This window comes from Melampsora larici-populina, assembly GCF_000204055.1.
Source record: "Melampsora larici-populina 98AG31 unplaced genomic scaffold MELLAscaffold_21, whole genome shotgun sequence".
NCBI lineage: Eukaryota > Fungi > Basidiomycota > Pucciniomycetes > Pucciniales > Melampsoraceae > Melampsora > Melampsora laricis-populina.
The window spans coordinates 957,247-975,245 of NW_006768785.1; the positions used below are offsets into that span (position 1 = coordinate 957,247).

At 39.0% G+C, this 17,999-nt stretch overlaps 3 protein-coding genes across 3 annotated transcripts; all 3 read left to right on the forward strand.

Moving 5' to 3' along the window:
- Positions 1-778: 778 nt before the first annotated feature.
- MELLADRAFT_87527 (uncharacterized protein) lies at positions 779-3,139 on the forward strand (the record flags this gene model as incomplete). The annotated part of the gene is made up of 10 exons (XM_007410603.1): positions 779-887; positions 935-1,121; positions 1,193-1,274; positions 1,365-1,453; positions 1,525-1,862; positions 1,946-2,028; positions 2,095-2,631; positions 2,712-2,809; positions 2,891-3,000; positions 3,099-3,139. The coding sequence occupies 10 exons, from the start codon at positions 779-781 to the stop codon at positions 3,137-3,139; spliced, it is 1,674 nt and encodes a 557-aa protein (XP_007410665.1).
- Positions 3,140-9,130: 5,991 nt separating this feature from the next.
- On the forward strand, positions 9,131-11,258 carry MELLADRAFT_107096 (uncharacterized protein; the record flags this gene model as incomplete). Its single annotated transcript, XM_007410604.1, has 5 exons — positions 9,131-9,224; positions 9,321-9,401; positions 9,466-10,293; positions 10,927-10,928; positions 11,184-11,258. The coding sequence occupies 5 exons, from the start codon at positions 9,131-9,133 to the stop codon at positions 11,256-11,258; spliced, it is 1,080 nt and encodes a 359-aa protein (XP_007410666.1).
- A 5,348-nt stretch (positions 11,259-16,606) lies between these two features.
- MELLADRAFT_48587 (uncharacterized protein) lies at positions 16,607-17,663 on the forward strand (the record flags this gene model as incomplete). Its single annotated transcript, XM_007410605.1, has 4 exons — positions 16,607-17,024; positions 17,131-17,321; positions 17,429-17,508; positions 17,602-17,663. Coding segments are annotated over 4 exons (750 nt in total), but the record flags the coding sequence as incomplete, so codon positions are not given.
- Between the last annotated feature and the right edge of the window lie 336 nt (positions 17,664-17,999).

The window sequence follows — 17,999 nt, forward strand, 5'->3', positions numbered from 1 at the left end:
TGATAAGATAGGGCTTTCAAATACGCAAAGGAAATCGTTACAACATCTCAGTCCATTGAAGTTGAACACGCAAACTCATACTGGCGTACATGCACGATGTTTTACTTTCCTGGACGGTTATCACTTCAAAGTAGCTTGCGGTATAATCCATGCTTGGGTGTTCAGGATGCCAAACTTAGATCAAGATTCTTTAGTCTGGAGAGTAGCGTCTTGCGATCAACTGGGTTTAGTCAACTGGTACTTTTTTTGAATCTCAACTATCTTCAAATCATCTGCTTGTATTGATTTGCTTGTTCCGCTATGGTTCCTCATAAGAAACTTCGGCATTTCAACCACATCAGTCATGGAGCCTCAATCCAGTGTTTTCCAAAGTACTCGTACGCTCGTGGGAATGCTTTCAAACGAATCTCTCCTCAGCTTAGATCATTATCCAGCAAGATAAACGGTAGGCATGTATGATTTAGAATCCATCGACTAAACATCGGCCGAGAGACTCACACGTACATTTTTTATCAGACAAGCCTTCTGAAGGCTCGCCGATTTCGCCACAAGGCGAGACCAAAAAGACGGATCGACGTCGAGACTGGAAGATATTGGCTCAACTCATTCCCAATATATGGCCTAAAGATGACAGAGCTACAAAACTACGTGTGGTGTCAGCTTTGCTTTTGTTAACTGGTAGCAAGGTAAGTGTCTACGAGAAATAAGTGATTCACAAAGTCTTGGTCTAACTGACATGATGTCCATGGCTTAGATTCTTAACGTTCAAGTCCCGTTTATGTTTAAGCAAATCATAGATTCTCTATCAATACCTATCGATCCTACGACAACCCAGGGTGTTTGGATGATTGCAGGGAGTGTAATTGCTGGATGTCAGTGCTCTAGTTGTTCGCAAAACCCACTCAACGATTCATGCCACACATTTACTACCTAGATGGTCTCGCTCGTATATTGGCTACCGTTTTTTCAGAATTACGAACGGCGATCTTCACCAATGTCGCTCAATCTGCTATTCGAAGGGTTGCTAGAGGAGTCTTTACTCATTTACTCAATGTCGATGTCGGCTTTCATCTACAGAATCAAACAGGTGGACTCACTCGAGCTATAGATCGTGGAACAAAGTGAGTCATCAAACGTTCTTCATCACACAGATTTAAAAATGTTCTAATGAAATATTCATGTATTCGATTAGAGGTATATCATTTATGCTTTCTTCGATAGTTTTCCATGTCTTTCCAACTGCATTGGAGATCGGAATTGTTTGCGGAATCCTCGTGCGTCGATGAAAGTCTTTCTGGTCTCATATGTCTTGGACCTTGGTACTACAACAGATCCTCTGTTGCTGATACCTTCATGTTCAATAGACATATAACTTTGGGTGGAGCTATGCCGGTATCACCTTGATGACGATGTTGGCCTATACATGGTTCACCATCCGGACTACAGCATGGCGGTTAGCATACCACCCATACCTCTCAATCCATGAATGGATCATCTAATCATCATCAATTTTCTCATCAATAGATTACAATTCAGGAAACGAGCCAATCAAGCCGATAACATTGCAGCTAGCATTTCAATTGATTCTTTAACAAATTATGAAGCAGTCAAACATTTCAATAATGAAAAGTTTGAGATTCAACAATATGATCAAGCACTCGAAAGACATGAGAAAGCTTCGATTGATATTTATAAAAGCTTAGCCTTCTTGAATACAGGACAGAATGTGATTTTTTCAGCTGCATTGACTGGTATGATGTATTTAGCTGCTCAATCTGTGATTGATGGTACTATGACTGTTGGAGATCTGGTGATGATCAACCAATTGGTTTTCCAACTTAGTTTACCATTAAATTTTCTTGGTGCGTGCGTGACTTTTAAATGATCAAGAATGGATCATGATTTATCAGATTATATGCTCATGCTACGTTTTCGATCACCTCAGGATCTGTTTATCGAGAGCTTAGGCAAAGTATCATAGATATGGAGACTTTGTTTGACTTGCAGCAAACAGGATTAATCATCAAGGTAGGGGAAGTTTATCACAATTCTATCCTCAACTGCACCTGCTAACATTATAATGAATCTTTTCAGGATAAACCAAACGCCGTACCATTACGCTTGACTCAGGGGGGCGAGATTCGATTTGAAAACGTTTCATTTAGTTATTCTTCTTCAAGGCCGATCTTTACCAACTTATCATTTGTGATTCCGGCTGGTAAAAAGGTAGCGATTGTTGGACCATCAGGTTGTGGAAAATCTACTGTCTTTAGATTATGTTTTAGATTTTATGATGTTCAAGAAGGTAGAATTTTGATTGATGGACAAGATATAAGAGAAGTCAATTTGAATAGTTTGAGATCACATATAGGAGTCGTACCACAAGACACAAGTTTGTTTCACTCAGATATCTTACATAATATTAGATATGGGAATCTTGAATCAAGTGATGAAGAAGTCAAACGGGTAGCTAGATTAGCCAAACTTGAGAAAACGATTGAACAATTACCTAATGGATGGAAAACTGAAGTTGGAGAACGTGGATTGATGTTGAGTGGAGGTGAAAGACAAAGATTGGCAATTGCGAGATTGATGTTAAAGAATCCTTCAATTTTATTCTTTGATGAAGCGGTGAGTCAAACTTGAAGCTTCTTCTTTCGAAAATGATGATTGAAGAGATCATTTTGTGGATTGTAATATCATTGCTTTAGACCTCTGCATTAGATATTTATACTGAACAGGATTTGATGAGAAACATTATACAAAACTTGTTAGATAAACAGCGTACTAGTGTATTTGTTGCACACAGGTAAGTTGATCCATCTTGAAATACTTGGAACTTCTTTTTTGATGAATTACTAATGAATTGATGGATGGATTTGTGTTGTAGACTTAAGACTATATCAGATTCAGATTTGATTATCGTTTTGAAAGATGGAAGAGTGGCTGAACAAGGTAGTCATGATGAACTTTTGAAAGTTCAAGGTGGAATTTATCAAGGTAAGCTTCCAAACTTTGAAGTTGATTTCTTGGGGTTGAATGGATTTGATGACTAATCTTGAATTGGAAATGAATCAAACTTCTTTTGGGATTCCAAGATATGTGGAAATCACAGTTTATCACTAGTGAATCAAATTGAATGATTCTTTATTCAGTTCATACATTGAAAGATTTGATTTTAGGGTTTTTCTTCTTCCTAAGGATCTGTTTGTTCAAGATTTCTTTAAAGAAGTTCATATTAGACTTGTTATGCATTTAGTTTACTGTTTTTTTTTGGTTTTTCAATGAATGTTCATGTAAAATGATTCAAATTTCAGGTGAAAAATTGGGTATTGAAATTCATGTAGTCATTTGTTGGAAATTGCAATTAAGAAAAGATTTAGGTATTTATGGTTCTTTAGAAAAGTGTGTATGGCTTACTTCCACATTGCAGTACGTGCCTGAACAAGGTATATGTATCATACATGTAGAGACGACTAGAGAAGTGTCTTAAATATCGAATATAAGAAGGGAATTTTAACAATCCGAGGTTCAGATTTTTTTATTTCAGATCTCTTGGTATTGTCATGGAACTTAAGGTATTTGGAGTTGAGATTGGACAGGTACATAAATTGCAGCCGGGTTTGCATTGTTTGTTTGAAACAAACAATGAGCAAATGATTAGCTATAAGGTTATCATTCAGAGCAAAAGTGAAGATGATATGAACAGGACCCAGGAATGCTCCTACTAAGGTTTGTGCCCAAAAATGTCGGAATTTGGCCTTGAATTTGACCTATGTTTGTGCCGAAAACCGTCGGAATTGGCTATTTTTGCCCAAATGTTTGTATCGTAAAATGTCGGATTTTGGCTGAATTTTAGGGGGAAAAATAGGGCTAGGTAGGGCTAGGTCTGGGTACGCAGGAGTATTAAACAGGATTAAACGTGAGAAAAGAAAACAATAGTCCTGAGAGTCCTGAGATTTCATCTATCCAAAAGTCATCATGTCCAAGTAGGAAATACCAAGATCAATAAATGAATAAATGAAGACATTGAGATAGATAAGGGAATGAACGCACCAGTAAACACCATAAAATGGGAGGGAATGTTCATGTGTTCTCGCATCCATTGGAGTTTAGCCCAGATGTTCTTCCGAACGTTGCTCACGGCGGCTTTCTTCAAACTGATAAGTAGGCGAGATCGAAGTTCAAGTTGAATGGTACTTTTCGAGGGCATCTTGCCGTGAGCATTGTAAAGTTTTTCCCGCACCTCGTCCAAGAAAAGTGATGGATGTTCATCAATGATTCCTTCCATGAATTGTCGATCATTGTTGTTCAACACTCGGCGTCGACCCCTTTGCTGATAGTAATAAGGATCTCGTATGACTGCTCGAGTTTGCCGGTAAAGTTCCATCCATCGTCGAAATGAACGTTCAGAAATTGGCTTTTTCAGTCGGCGTCGAATGATGGACTTTGGAAGTCCTCGGAGTCGCCAAATCACCGCCAGGACTTTGATATCGGCCGAATAATAACGATATGGCATGTGAACTGAAAAAAGGAAGGGCGGAGATGAGATGTGATGGTGAGGACGAGGTGGGGTGGAATCAAGGGTGTCCAGGGTTGAGATGAGAAACTGGGAACCTGTTATTTTCCGGTCTCCGGGGTGCACCGGATTCCGGAATTTGATTTGGGTCAGCTGCGCAGCAGACTGCGGCCAAATTTGGCCTCTCTTCTGTTCTCTTGTGCGGTCGACCCGGTCAACCTATTTAGCAAAGGTAGTACAACCAGTCATTAAGTATTAAGTGTCTATCACCGTGTATCACCACTTGAGTTACGTTCTACCACGTTTTACCACGTTTTACCACCAAACCCCACATCCCACTCAACTTCATTTTCAAAGTTTTAGGCTTCACACAAATATTCACACATAAACATACTTAGAAATCTTAGAAAAGCTTAGAAATCATGCCGCTGCTCAATGACATCATGAACAAGGCCTTGCGCCTCATTGAAGAACGTCCAATCATCGTGACAGCTACAGATGCAGATTGAAGAAGACAAATTAGGGCTGCGACCCGGACCCGGCCCTGCCCGGCCGAGTCTGCCCGTCGATCTCACAGAGCTCTACGGTCCGCGCCCCGGGGCGCGGAAACCTAACGTGGTGATAGTCACAAATGACCCTGAGGCGTCTCGGCCGGGTCGGGCGCCCGGGGCGCCCGACATTTTTTCACTTGAAACCCTCTCACGAAGATCATTATGTCATAGGATCTCCGTCTCCGATCAATTGTGTTTATCCAGACTCCAGATTGACACTTCCTATACCCTATTTCCATCTTAATATATACCCTTTTTCAATTGCTTATCGAAGATCAACTATATTCCTATTTCACTATGTCCGTTTCATCCACTCCCGTGACCAGATCATCTACTCTCCGTCGCACAGTCTTATCATCTTCCAGTCTTGCTCCCTCCGATTCGATTTCTGAAACTGCTTCTGACACCACCAGCACTGCCCGATCTTCCTGGGTCTGGCAGTACTTTGTCCAGGAAGAAGTCAATAGCGAAATGAAGAATGTTTGCCGAGCAAACAAGGGTTTCATCGATGCGACAGGCGGCGACGAAGATGCTCAAGATACTGGGATCTGCAGTAAGGCTCTGGCTCTCAACAAGCATGGGAGTACCAAGTCAATGATCCGACACCTTGACCGCGCCCATCACATTCTTCCACCAATTCAAACCGAACAACCTACTGTCGCAGCGTTTTATGTTGACGGACTGCCTGTCAAGGTAAGTTAATTTGGGGTTTCTATTCGTTTCATCTTTCTCTTTACTTCAACTCGTTTCATTTCTTTTCACCATTTCCTTTACTCTTCAAACCTTTAATGCTGACTTTTTTTTATTGTGTTTGTTTGCTTTAGGTCAAACCGCTCAACAGAGCAAACCTCAAGGAGGCACTGATCCGCCTAGTAGTTAACCGAGAGGTTCCTGTCTGTTTCGTCGATGCACCCGAATTTTGAGAGATCATCAATATGGTCAATCCCGCGTCGTTCTCTTTGCTTTCTAAACGAACCGCTGTTACCGATGGAATCTTAGACACCTACCGATCAACCAAAGCGGCAATCACCAGTTTGTTATCCCAAGTCAGCCATATCAGTCTCACATGCGATGGGTGGACCTCTCCCACCAACATAGCAATGCTTGGTGTCACCGCACATTGGATTTCCGAAGATTTCGAGATTCAAGGGATCACGTTGGCTCTGAAGCCCATCGATGGACCTCATACAGGCAAGTCTTTAGCTTTTCTTTATGAATTTATATAAGTTTAATTAATTTGTTTTGTTCACCTTTATTTACAGGAACCAATCTCGCTTGCCACCTCAAGCATATCCTCAACTCCTTCCACATTACTGAACGTCTGTACTGTATAACTGCCGACAATGCGTCGAATAATACGACGATGGGTCAAGCTCTTTCGACTATGATCCCTCAATTCGACGCATCCCAAAACCTTCACGGATGCGTTGCTCATGTGATTAACCTGGTGGCTAAAGCTGGTTTAGCGGTATTTGATCATAAGACTCCAACTGCACCGATTAATGCCTTGGATCCCAGCATACCCCAAAATTCATCTTCAGTTCCTTTGTTCATCGAGCCAACCTCCAACACCGAGATAGCCAGCATCCTAACTCGTATCCGAGGCTTTCACAAAAAAATTAAACATTCAAGTCAGCTCAAAACTTCCCTTGACAATGCGATTGCTAGTTGTGCCAAGTTGGAAAGAAAGGTCGGCTTGGTTCATGAGGTCTCGACACGTTGGTCTTCGACTCACGCCTCCCTCGCCCGGTTTGTTGAACTTCGAGTTGTTTTGGAATACCAATTCAACTGTAATCCAGCGCTTGAGTGCTTCTCACTCGACCACAATGAGTGGGCCTTAGTGGAAAACTTAGTACAATTCCTATCGCCACTTGCTGCTGTGACTGAAACTATTGAAGGTCACCAATATCCAACCTTCTCTCTTTTTATGCCCGACTATCAATGGCTCGTTGCAAAGCTTGAAAGTGTGAGTTTTTTTTTCTTTCATCTTTTTAATCTAATGATTCTTTTGATCTTTATACTGATGAGATGAATACTTTACTAGGCGTGGGCGGATTCTAAATGCCAGGAACTCAAAGTGGCTATTATGCCTATGATAAAGAAGATTATTCAATATCAAGAGGCCGCTGAGAAGAAAGCGGTCTACGTTTGCTCTGCTATTTTAGACCCTCGTCTCAAACTTAACGCTCTCAAAGCCCAAACTATGGAGTCGCTTGGCTGGGGACCTGAGGATCTAGTGGCGTACTTTACTGAACATGCTAGCAAGTTCAAACCACCTATTGACCCTGATATCGAGATTGTCGAACCCGAAGAAACTTTCACCCATGACCGACCTCAACACTTTATCAAACGACGCAAGACTGTTCCTATTGAAGACAAGGTGAAGGAATATCTCACCGCCCCTCAAGAGGATGAATCCCGCAAACCCCTTGCCTACTGGGAAACTTCCCGTCGTCACTGGCCCAACTTGGCGCGCATGGCGAAGGCAATGCTTGCAGTCCCTGCAACAAGCGCTCCTTCTGAAAGTTCTTTTTCTCACGCTCTGAGGGTGATGAATGATCACCGAGCATCTTTCACTCCCACTAACCTTGAGGCTCATGTCTGCCTCAAAAGCTGGAAAAAGGTATTATCCAAGAAGTAAACGTGTCTGTTCTATGATAGGCTTTTAAATCGTTTTCCTATCTTTTTCTCCTTTTATCTTTTCACTTCTTATACACGATAAAACTTGTTATACACAACTATGATTTGTTTTAACTAGGATCTTAAAGTCTAGTCTAGTTTATCACCTTTATTGAATGCTGCTATGGATTGGAAATACAAAATTATCCCCCCTCTGAGTATATTTTGCTCGTAAATTTGAGCCTGGCCCTGCCTGGCCTCGAGGCTCAAAATTCAGGGCGTGCCCTGACAAACCCGAGCGATTCTGAGAGGCCTTCGGGCAAACTCGAGGCCGGGCAGCGCCCCGGGGCCGGCCCTGAACTTTCAGGGCCGGGTCGCAGCCCTAAGACGAATAGTGGGTTCAGTGTTTTGATGTTTTCCTCTTTTTCTAGTCATTATTCCAACATATACTTGTCTACATACATGAAAAGAATTATATATACATGAAAGGAGTTACCTTATCACATCATATACTTGTCTACGTACACAAAGATTGTTCTTACGCAATGAAATCACATCTTCATGCTCAAATATGCCTGATTGTGCGTGAACGGGGCCGGTACTGCATTCATTCCCGGTTAGGATGACGGGGCCGGCCCTATAAAAGAAAAACCCCGACTTCTGGCGATGTATGTGCCGAGAAAGGTCGGAATTGGGATTTTTTTTGGGGATCTGACCACGGTTTGCGTGCTTTTACGTCGGAATTTTCGATACATACCTTATTAGGAGCATTCCTGGGTCCTATATGAACTGGCTTATCGCTTTGGATGTGTTTTTTTGATCGAGATCTCTTTTTTTTCAAGTGCTTTCGATTTCACATGCCGCACTATCTTGGCCACATTGCCACTCTACGAAGGGTCTGCATGTCTCCGACCGTCACCTTATACAAGTTTAAGATTTGTAAAATATTCAACACCAGGGAGCTTGAGTCGTGCCACGGAAGAGCAAGTGCGGAGAAGTGCAGGCAGTTTCCTACTCAACCTAATCCAAACCATTACAAAATGTAGAAAAACATACTGTGCTTGATTCTTCTACTGCGATCTTGGAATGATGAGGATACATAATGTGCTTCATTCATATCCTGAAACCCCTCTTTTTTTTTTCTTGACAAACAGAATTTCATCTTCATTTTTTTTCGGATCCCTGAATTAGAATTAGGAGGAATGAAATCAAGTTTTTCCTTTTTGATCATGAGATTTTGTTTGAAGACTCTTTCTCCTAAAGATAATTTCTTTGGTTTCTCATGCTTTGTCAAGGGTCTCGATTTCAAATAAGATTTCATCATTCATTGATTTTAAAACTTCTTCGTTTTGTGATCCCATCCAGTTTTTTTTAAAATCTCTAGCTTTTTACGATTTTTTCTTTTGCAAAGGATTTGCTTACATCGAATTGATCATTCAAAATGTTTAGTTCGAAACATCTTCAACAATCTATTCATTTATCTAATGAGGCTTTAAAAGAATTAAACAAATCTAATCAAGATGAAGCTTATATCGGTAATTACCTTTTCTGTTCGAAAGACCGTTTTACACTTTTAATTCTTATGATGATCATTGAAATCTGATGAATTCCTTTGATTTGGTATGGAACAGTGGATTGTTATCTTTCTTCTTTAGATTATTTTATAGGAGCTTTACCTGATAATCTCAAATTGAACGATCTTCCAGGTTCAGGTAAGCTTCAAATCCTCATTCTTCCTCACGATTTCTTCTTGACTAATTTGCATTCTTGGCCCAGTTTATCGTCAAACTCTTTTACGTTCTAAACTTGAGAGTCTCATCAATTCTCAAAACGATTCATCATCCTCATCGTCGGATATAATCAATGATTCAAACCAATTGATCTCTCAATCTACTTGGAAAACTTATTTTATACCAAAGATTTTAATTCGACAATTTAATTCGAATCAAAATTTAATAGCATTAAATATGCAAGAAAACAAGATTGAAGAAATTAAAGAGTTATCTGAAACAGAAGATTTATCACAGAACCAAGAAATTAGAGACCATTCTTCTTCTTCTTCTACTTCTCAATGGAATTCAAAGTGTAAATGTGGTAGAGAAATCTCAATCAAGATTCCAAATTGTTTAATTCAAGAAACAAATCCCAATGAAATCTCAACTCAATCGATTCATTATTGGACAAATTTAATTTTAACGATGATAATTTCAAGTTTAATCTGGATTAAGAATTCAACATTTTATCAATACATCAAACTGATTTTGTTTAGAATGATGAATTTAATAATTTTCTTAGAAGATCAATTTAAATTAATTGAAAAAGGTTTTTGTTTGATAGGTGATTTAATTGAAATGATGATCAAATTAGATGAAGAGTTTGGGTTATGGAATCGGTTTATCAAAGGATTTGTTTGGATGCTTGAATTGATCTTAAGGTTATTTTTCAGTTTTACTATTCAAGGTATTGAAGGTTATCAAGGTTCTAATGGGTTTAGGATTGCAAATTATAATCATCAAGACCAAGTTCAAGTTCATTCTCATTCTCATTCTAGTAGTAGAATGGCTTCTACTTCTTCTTCTACTTCTTTAGATCAATTCAACCAAAGTAAACTTATTTATCTTCATCAATCATTGATTAACAAATTCAAATCTTTATTAATCTTGAAATCAAATTACTCATCCTGATTCACATAATTTTGTATGACCAAATGACCACAAAAGATGATTTTAATTTTTTTTCGATTGGTTCTTTGAAACATGATTTTATGGTCATCAGATTTCAACTTTTTTTTTTGGTACACTTTTTACCTAAACTTTTTCTTTTTTTGTGTATAAGGATGTCTATTGTGTCATTTTCAATCTTCCCTTTTTTCTTCTTTGTATCTTTTTGGAACTCTATTTCTTTACACATTTTAGCTTATTTTCAAGTCAACTCAATGAACATGCATTATGATTCTCAAATATGTCATCTCAGAATCGTATCCTAAGCCATGGTTTTGTTTTGTTTTGTTTTTGAGATCTTAATATCAATTTTGTAATCTAAATTTTTGCAAGAACATATAGGTCAGGTTTGGCATTGAAATTGAATCTGTAGGTACTTTACACATTCAAACATATTTGTGCATGGTAGATACACTTTATGACTGAGAATGAAGAGGAATGCAGGCAGAAGAACATTCTACTGGGTTTGAAGGTCTACTATCACCTGCTGACTTTCTTTCTAACATGATTATTTCAGCTGTGAGACTCACTTATTAGAATGGCTTAGGGTTCCAGTACCTGATACGAATCAAAATATCTAGATGTATCCTGATAAATGTTATAAACTGTGCATGTGTGCTGGAATAATCTTTACTTGGGTTTCTTTTGAATTTAGGAAACATTCATCTTTACAATTTTGTGAGAGGTGTTATGAACACATAGATTTTTGTGGTGAGTTTATCTGCAAGTCTTGGTATAATTCATAAGCTTGTCTGATGCTTTTTTCTAATTCAGATGGTGTCAGATAACCAAGTTATGAATGGCAAAACAGAACAAAGGAAGGTAGAAGTTAGAACACAATACAAATAACAATCAGACAAGTTAAAAAAAGGTTTCCATTACACACACACAAGCGCGCCCAACACGCCCTATCAAGAAAGGGGTGCGCCTTTTGAAACAAGCATGCGGCCCCAGCCTGAAGATGGGGGACAGATGGTGGCGAGATGGGTACCAAATGGGCCGTAAGATACTGAATGCATTTTGTAAAGTGTCTTTTTGTATGCTGACCTTGATCTTTGATGATTACTTTTTAGAGTTCATCTACAGATGCTCCTCGCGAGTTGCATAAAGTGCTCAATTGTGAAAAGTGATGGTAAACAGCAAGAAAAACTGTGAAAATCGAATTCTCTTGATTGCATATGTATCCTAACAAGTTTGCTGTTCACTTTTCCTTTTCCTTATTTGTAAAAACCTTTCCTTTAAATTCATCCAGTCTGTATTATCGTTAAAAGATTCCCGAGCCAGATCTCTAGATACGTGTTAACCGTATACGTGCATCTCTCTTGCTTGACGTACCCGTTGAATGACGAGATGGTGTAGCTGATCGGATTTTGTCAAAGGGAATCTGCAGGAATATGTGAGTTGTGGCTACGATCAAAGGTGTTGATGATAGAGAAAGGAAATGTTCAAAGTGACGGTTGAAGATGATTGAAGATTTCTTTTGTTGAATTTCTTGAGATGAGAATGGATGGGTTGAAGATGAAAGGGGTGGTCGATACTGATAGTCTATAGAAATCCAACTGATGAAAGGTTTGATGAAATCCTTTTATTTTTTTTCTAATTTTAATTTTAATTTTTTGATTTGAATCGGTTGAATTGAGTTTAAGAGAAATGGTTTTAGCAGTCTTCTGACCCTTCAACTTCAAACCATCATCTTGATTGAGATGAAATCGATTATAATTTCTTGAAAACCTTTTACTCATCCATCCAATCAAATCAAATCAAATCAAATCAAATCAAATCAAATCAAATCAAATTCAATCCAAGGTATCATTGAGATTCAAGATGGTAAAAGGTAATGTTAGACCAAGACCACCTTCACTTGTTTTATCTAGATCTCATTCACTTTCAAAAAAATCACCTAAATCAATCTCAAACTCAAATAACAACAATAACAACAATAACAATCCAAGTTCATCTTCACCTTCTTTAAATTTAAATCATCAATCTAACAATATCAATCAATCACCAAGAGAAACTCCTAAATCATCTCATTCACCAACTGATTACATTTCATCTTCTCTTCATCTTCATCATCATCAACAACTTCATCATTTACAATTAAATCAAAAATCATCTACTTCAGCTACTTCACTCAGAAGATCTCCTACTTCTCCTCATCTAACCTCTCCTCATCAACACTATCATCATCAACTTTCTTCAAATCATCATTATCATCATCAAAATCATTCTCGTGAAACTTCTTCAGCTTTAACTCCACCTCCTTCTCATGCTACTTCATCTCGTCAAAACTCAAACCCACCTCCTGGTCCGATCATTCCAAACGGTATCTCATTCTTAGAATTCCTTAAAACTTGGTCAGACGATCAGGTTTTGAAATGGCTTCAAGATTTAAAATTATCTCATTTGGCTTCAATCTTTGCTGAAAATGATATTATTGGTGATGTCTTACTTGATGTCGATCAAGCTGCTCTCAAAGAGATGGGCGTTAGTAAGGTTGGAGATCGTGTTAAAGTCATTGTGGCTGTTAAAGATTTAAAACAACGTTGTGTAAGAGATCGAGATCAAAGGGTTCTAAGGAATGCTATCTCATCTTCTCATTTGAATATTAGTAATCCTAATCCGATTCATTCAAATTCACTTCAACAACAACATCAACAACAACATAATCTTCAATCTAGTTCTTCAATCGGATCATTCCCTACTTCTGCCAACTCAAATTGGAATTACGATTCTGGATCTTCATCAACTACAACTACTCTCACTTCCAATCTTAATGATCATAATTCAAATTCACAACAAGGTACAAGGTCTAGATCTGGTTCCTTGCGTCAACAGGCCAAAGCCATCCCACCTCCTTTAAGATTAGCCGAAAGACTTGAAGGTTTACCTCATGCTTATCAATCTACTTCAATCGCGTCTGCAAATCGTGCTAACAATACCTATCAAGCTGCTGTTTCTCATCAACTCAAAGCACAATCTTCAAACAATTCTATGAATTCAAACCTATCTACCTCAACTAATCTTTTAGCACCATCAGCTTCCAATTCGAATCGTACCAATCCAACTGGTACCTCCCCTCGATCTGGTCCAACGTCTTATAACGAGTTTCACGGTTTACCCCAACATCCGATTCAGCCTGCAAGCTCGACTGGATCTCAACCACCTTCTTCATCTGATTATTTGAATAATACCAGGTCTAGACGTACAAGAATCGCTACTGATCCTGGTTCTACTCCTTCTCCAGCACCCAATCTTTTGGCTCGCGATCGAGCTCCAACCTTACCTGGCAATGGCAATCCACAACTCACTCGTCAAGGCACTGCTACTGGGCCTTCAGGTGGGAGTGGTGCAATCGCTTGGAATTCTGAATTTGGTTTACCTCGGGCTCCTGCTCCAGGTAACATGGGGAGTGTTTTGACACGAAAACCTTCATTCAATACAACACCTGGTCTATCTGGTATTATCACTTCAACTCCATCTAGTGTTAATTCAACTAATCCTAATTCTGGATCAACTGCACCTTTGTATATTAAAAAAGGTGACCATCGTAAAGCGCCTAGCTTTAGTAATGGAACCAAGCCTATCTCACTCTCTACAAATCCAACCACTGGAAACGCGCCTGTTTCTCCTACAAGTGAGTTACTGTTTTTCGATCAGATCCGATCATTCTTGTATTCACTCATTTTCGAATGCTTGTCTCAGGTCAGGCTTCACCTTGTCCTCGTGGTCTACCGTATGGTACAACAACTACGACTGCCAGTGGAAACATGTCAGGATTGAGTTCAATTCTGGAGGATGCTGCTAGTCTTGGCGCTCTTAATGCTACTGATGGAAGACTGCCGCCTGAAACACCGGCTCCTAGCTTTGGACAAGGTACTCCAAGCTCTACTACTACTACCCGAGAAGTAGGTTTCAAAGTAGGACGTGGAGGTTTCGGTCGACCTACCACTCCAGCAGGTACAGTGGGCGTTGTAGCAGGTACGACGAGTCAAATCTCTAGTTTCAATCAACCTACGTTGGATGAAGTCATGAGACGGACGATCAAGGTGACGTTGAGTGAGAATGGAATCATGAAGACTATCAATGTTGAAAACTTGAGTACTGCAACAGAATTCATGGATCGAGTCTTGAAAAAATTCAGTCAAGTGAATGGTACAGGTCAAGTGACGGTGAATGGTAGGGTTTTGAATTTAGATGAATGGATCATTTGCCCCATGCCTGTGGGTGGAGTCAATGAATTTAACAGGAGTCAGTCCTCATCTTTATCATTTGGTTCATCAAGAAAGTGGTAGAGATACTTTGATACGTTTACTGATTCGCTTTTTCCATCACAGGTCCGATCAAACAACTCGACGAAAACGAATTACTCGATATATGTAAATCAGCCAACCGACCCGAAAGACAACGAGGATTGTTGCTCAGACAAGTTTTCAACTTGCAACAACATCCAAAACGAAATCGTAAGTTACAAGATTTCTTTGGGGAGGACCCGCCTCCTGAAGGTTCTGCTTTGGTGACACCTAATGTCATCGAACTTGGACCTTTATCAATCTCGGCTTCATTTTTTAACACTTCCTTTGATCGACCACAAGATGCGAGCGATAGTAAAACTTCACCGACCAACTCAGTTCCATCGAAATCATCTTATGGAGCGAACGATGAATCCTTACCAGCTACCCCACGTGATAATCGATCTTTACAATCTTTAAGCAATGAAGGTAATACTCCAGATGATCATCCACAACCACCTCGACAATACAGGCATCGGGCCAGCGTGGTTAGTGTGATGTCAGGTTTGATGGTTGATCCATTTAGACATTCAGAACCACTTCCACCGGATTTCCATGCTTCCTTACAACAATATTCAAAACAAAGAGTACCACCTATGCCAGATGGGATCACTTCACCTGGAGGAGGAGGAGATCGAGCCACGAGTTTCTTGGCCACTGGAAAAGGCAAATTACGTAACTTTTTCAGACCACCGTCTGAATTGATTTCGAATCATTTAGTTGATTATTTTCCACAGGTTGAAAAGAAGAAGAATTTATCTAAATCGGTAAGACAATCTGTTAGAAAATCCATGGCCATGAGAAGATCTAGTCAATTCTCACATCAAGGAGGTATGATGGGAGGAGAAGATGATCGAGGTAGTTGGGATATGACGAATTATCCAGGATTCAATCAATCTAGATTTTCAACGGATTCTACCATCTCAGGTGTCAATCATGGAGTTCGACATATGAGTCCGATTCATATTCGAGTACCAAATGATTCATCACCTAGGATTTCGATTGATGATAGTAATTTACAATCTGAACCAGCCAACAAACGTTCAACTAATCCATCACCTTCACCTTCAGAGAATTCAGGACATAAAAGGTATAATTCTCATCAAGATTTAAGTTCACAAGCTATTGATCGAAATGCTAATAGTCATCAAAGTAGTATTCGACCTCATTCTAGATTAAGTGTGGGAGGTAATAGTTCGAACGGTGGACATCTTTCTGGATATGGACCTAGTACTCAACGTAAATCTAGAGATTCAGATAGTGCTAGTATTTTAACGTTGGATGAAGTGACGGCCGAAGTTGAAAATCGTAGGTTGAGTATGGGAGTTGGATTTGGAGTGAGTCGATCAGAAAATGATTTATCGAATCTTGGAGTCGAAGACAATCGATCAGGATCAGATGATGAAGATGAAAGGGTTAAGATGATGATGGGTAATCAGACTGGGCCGAGGAAATCGATTAGTTCACAAAGGATTACGATTCAGGAAGAGACTGAGGATGAAGATGAAGGTGAGGTGAAGAAGATTGATGATGGTGAAGATGAAGATGAGGAAGATGAAGAGGATGAGGAAGATGAAGAAGATGAGGATGAGGATGATGAGGATGATGAGGATGAGGATGATGAGGATGATGACGGAGACGAGAAAGATAATAATGATGACCCTCAAAAGATGACGTCTAGTGGATGTAAGTCGAATCATTGGTTGACTATATATAAGTGACATCTGAATGACTGATCTTTGAATTGTATTGGGATTTGATAATTTAGCAAAAGCATCTATCAAGTGGGTACGAGGTGCTTTGATTGGTGCTGGAAGTTTTGGAAGCGTGAGTGAATTTAGATCATCGAATCAAGCTTACTATAGAAACTAATGATTTTAAAACTCTCGATAGGTATATCTTGGAATGCATGCATTGAATGGAACCTTAATGGCAGTCAAACAAGTAGAAAGACCAACAGGTAATTCACATAATGAAGAAAGAAAGAAATCCATGTTATCAGCCTTGGTTAGAGAAATCGAATTTTTAAAAGAATTACAACACCAAAACATTGTACAATATTTAGATTCATCGGCAGATGATTCGTATTTTAATATCTTTTTGGAATATGTACCTGGTGGATCGGTTTCAACTTTACTTAAGAATTATGGATCGTTTGAAGAAGCTTTGGTCAAGACGTTTACTAAACAGATCTTAACGGGTTTAAATTATTTACATTCTAAAGAAATCATTCATCGGGATATTAAAGGTGCTAATATACTTGTGGATAATAAAGGAGTGATTAAGATTTCGGATTTTGGAATTTCTAAAAGGGTTGAAGATAGTAAGTAGTTTGATCTCACAGAAAAGAAACTTTGAATGGGTTTGCCGGATTGGTTTATGAAGAAGACTGATCTGATGTCTTTGGGTTTTTTTTTCTTGCACAAAAGATTTGTTATCGAATGCTAGAGTTCATAGACCTTCTTTACAAGGATCAGTGTTTTGGATGGCACCTGAAGTCGTCAAACAAACTTCTTATACTCGTAAAGCAGATATTTGGTCCTTAGGGTGTTTGATTGTGGAGATGTTGACGGGTGAACATCCTTGGGCTAATCTGACTCAGATGCAAGCTATCTTTAGAGTAAGTTTTTCTCTGTTTTCTGAGTTTTCTTTGTTTTTAGAAGAAGGAAAGCTAAATTGATGGGTTTTGGATTTTGATTTTTTTTTGGGGGGGGGGGGTTTGTTTAGATTGGATCGTTTGCTACACCTGAGATTCCGGATGATATTACAGATGATTGTATTGATTTATTAAAACAAACGTTTTTAATGTAAGATTTCTTATATATACTTGTTTCTTATTGAATTCAAACTGATTTTTGATTTGTTTGTTTGTTTTCGGTTGGGGTTTTATGGAATCTTAGTGATCATCTTGCAAGACCTGGAGCCGATCAACTTTCGAATCATGCGTTTTTTAAAGATGAAGAAGAATCCAAGAAGAATGAAAGTGTTAAAGTGAGTGACGAAGAACTTGATGAAACGAATGTGATAGGAGGATTACATGATGAAACTCCTACTAGAACTCAGTTTTTGGTTAACTCGGATGATCGTAAATTGGAAAAAGATGGAAAACTTGATGTTGAGTGTATGGTTGAAGTTAAAGTTGTTAAAGATGTTCAAGGAGAAGGAGATAAGGGGGAAGGAGGAAAGGAAGGGGGAAAGGAAGGGGGAAAAGAAGTGATTGAGAAGAATAGTTTAGGATTAGTTAAGGATTCGGTTGAAGAATGAATGAAGTGAAGTGAAGAAAAAAAATCTTAAAAAG